Source organism: Limulus polyphemus, unplaced genomic scaffold, assembly GCF_000517525.1.
Source record: "Limulus polyphemus unplaced genomic scaffold, Limulus_polyphemus-2.1.2 Scaffold2722, whole genome shotgun sequence".
NCBI lineage: Eukaryota > Metazoa > Arthropoda > Merostomata > Xiphosura > Limulidae > Limulus > Limulus polyphemus.
Window position 1 is genome coordinate 5,644 of NW_013668332.1, and position 3,271 is coordinate 8,914.

At 33.1% G+C, this 3,271-nt stretch overlaps 1 protein-coding gene across 1 annotated transcript in view; it reads left to right on the plus strand.

The window, feature by feature from the left end:
- Positions 1-774: 774 nt before the first annotated feature.
- Positions 775-3,271, plus strand: part of LOC106467733 — a 12,948-nt gene continuing 10,451 nt past the window's right edge. The window contains exons 1-2 of the mRNA XM_013928110.2: positions 775-1,026; positions 2,538-2,711. Coding sequence (XP_013783564.1) covers positions 783-1,026; positions 2,538-2,711 — 418 coding nt within the window. The 5' untranslated portion in view covers positions 775-782. The remainder of the gene's footprint in view (positions 1,027-2,537; positions 2,712-3,271) is intronic.

The following is a 3,271-nucleotide window of genomic DNA, read 5'->3' on the forward strand; positions in this document are numbered from 1 at the left end:
TATTCTTCGTTGTTTTTCGCTTATAAGTTTCTCAGGCGTTTAAAATTCATGCACAAGAGAAACTGAAAAATAATTTTTGGATTATGCAGAAAAACACAACTTTGATCGAAAAAGGCTAAATAATTAAAAACTTGTGAAATATCGTTTGCTTAGTTGCACGGCGTCCAGACGATTTTATTTTATTTACTGTTTCAACCTGTATTCTTGTGATTTGTCGTGGTTTAGAAAAACAGAAACAATCCCAAGAAGGTGTATCACAGCTTATAATTTCAACTTATTTTTGACCATTTTTAGTTTTGTTTAGTTTCACTGATTTGGAATTTAGTTAACTTTAACAGCCAGACGAATGGAGAAAACTTGAGCATGCTCCTACCATTTAAAGATGTAATTTTTCCTTTCATTTAGTCTGTACAATTAATTACTACTACAATGACTTAATATATTCACAAAGGAATAAGTCTTCTGGCATTATAATGCTAATTAAATTCCACATCCAAATTCATATTTCAGAGCACTCCCATTTGACAAGTATACATAACTTTAATTATCACTTGTTTGACTCATTTATTTACTATTTGTAAACTTTTATTTCTTTCATAAATATATGCTAACACTACTACTGTTTCTGTATTCGACTTTCGCAGGAACATTCCACTGTTCGAGCGTAATAAAAACAATTTCTTAAGTAATAAGATAAAACATAATTGCATACAAATTCTTTTCCAAAACCTATTTAAACACACACATATATATAATAGTACATAATAGCATTTTAGGGTTAAATGACGATTTCTTATTCCAAGCTGGTATTTATGTATTTTTTTATATTTTTTTTAGCCATAGACTGTGGACCGACCCCGTCAGTTAAGAAAGGGAAACTCGTAGCTCCAAATGGAACAACTCTCGATCAAATAGCGTTTCTCCAATGCAATGAAGGTTATGAACCAGAACAAGCAAAAAAAATGATTTGTTCGTCTGATAAAGTATGGAGGATACCAGGCATTGGGGGAATAATAAGGTGTAAACGTATGTACAGTCAAAAAATTGTTTTGGTAATATTTGGTATATTCTCTCATTTTACTAAACTTGTGTTACTGTACGTGTCATTCAGTGTTGATCACTATTTGTATATTACACATTAAAACATTTGTCAACTGTATCTTTATTTGTGGGCTTTTAACTTTCAACTATATTTACAAGGTAATGATGTGCAGTTTTACATCTAAGAAAAACTTGTAAAACCAAAAGTGTATATATATTTATACATAGCCAAACATTTGCAAATGATTACAATATGTCTTCCCTATCCACCTTATTTGAATATTATCCTCGAAATACGGTAGATTTCAAGAAATAATGTTATTAAAAGCAGGGGAGGGGGTTATAAACTACAACGTACATAGTACATAGAGACGGATAATAGTACATAGAGACGGATAATAGTACATAGTACATAGATACGGATAATAGTACATAGTACATAGATACGGATAATAGTACATAGTACATAGAGACGGATAATAGTACATAGTACATAGAGACGGATAGTAGTACATAGAGACGGATAATAGTACATAGTACATAGAGACGGATAGTAGTACATAGAGACGGATAATAGTACATAGTACATAGAGACGGATAGTAGTACATAGAGACGGATAATAGTACATAGTACATAGAGACGGATAATAGTACATAGAGACGGATAATAGTACATAGTACATAGAGACTTCTTTGTGAGAAAGGTGTAGTGGGGATATTAAAATGTGACTTTATAATACATAAGACATTAAGTTTCTGTGAAAGTAAATTTATTTACAATAACACAAAATTGACAGGTAATTTTCTGGGCAAACCAAACCTATTTTTCGACACCTAATATGCAATTTCATGCATTGTGTGAATCCAAACACTACTAATGACAACCTCTTATAACGTTTACATATGCATATAATGTTTCTAGGTTCAAAACTCCCTATTATATACATTACGAATTATTTTTGTACTTTTGAATCACGCCAAAAAAAACGTAAAAAATAAGTAAATAACAGGGTTCTCACTGGTCAGGGGAAGTCAGAGAATTTTACTTTTTTTTCAAGATCGAGGAATTCGAAATTGGTCAGAGAAATTTAAGATTTTAGTAAAAAGTCAGGGAAGCCTGAAATCCCAGGATCAGTATATGCTATATTATAATAATGGACATTGCAATTAATTCCACCAGGAACTACTTGTGTCTTCTATGTATTTACTTATAAAATGAATGATTTTACTTAGATTTTTTGGTCAGTTCCTTAAACTTATTATTGTAACAGAGATAGATATAAACCTTATGAATTTTATGCTCTGTTTGGAGCACACAATTATTGAACTATATATAAACAGTCAGTAACATGAAGGTTAAATATCTACACCTATTTATTTCTTTTCTAACTTAAAAGAGAATGTTTACAAAATGTTTGTGATACGCTTTATCCATACCCCACCGTTAAGTAGGTAGGTTACCTCATATCCATACGTTTCTGGATTCTTTCCATTAGCCGTTACTTGCAACGATCCTGTTATTCCACATGGACTCTACAGCCTTCTGGATGAATCACAAACCTATGGTAGCAGGATGCAGATCATATGTGAATCAGAATATATCCCAGGACCAAAGATTGTAAAATGCAGAAGTGACAAGACATGGGGTGACTTAAAGAACGTCTGCAAAGGTAATTAAAATCACATCTGATTTTGTAATATATTAGAATTGAAATAATTTGCTGGAAGGAAAAACAGGACGATCAAACTGGTGTAACGTTTGATAATGAGTATTGGATATGAAACCTTTGTAATAAGTGTAAATTTCAACAAAGTACTTGACTTGTGCATTATCGAACCTTTAAGGTAGGTTTACATTACGTCAACATGGAGACCCAACACTTTAAATTATACAATGTTTTTGTTTTTCGATGTCACGTTTTTGTGTTGGGCTAACATGATCAGTGGCGTGAGGAGGTTCTATGATGCCCGGGGCCTTGTACCTAAGACCTTGGGGAAGGGCGGAAAGGGTTCTACTATTCTATTCGACTCTTTGCGTCGGATGCCCTCCGGATATGGATGCCCGGGGCCCCGGCACCTTTCGCCCCCCCCCCCTTTGCACGCTACTGAACATGATGTAAAGGTTTTGCCAACAAATACATTGTTAGTTGTATTTTCTATCTGGTACCAAAAACAGATACATGTTTGGCACATTAAAGTATGCACATCAGTAATGATATATTGTAGGACC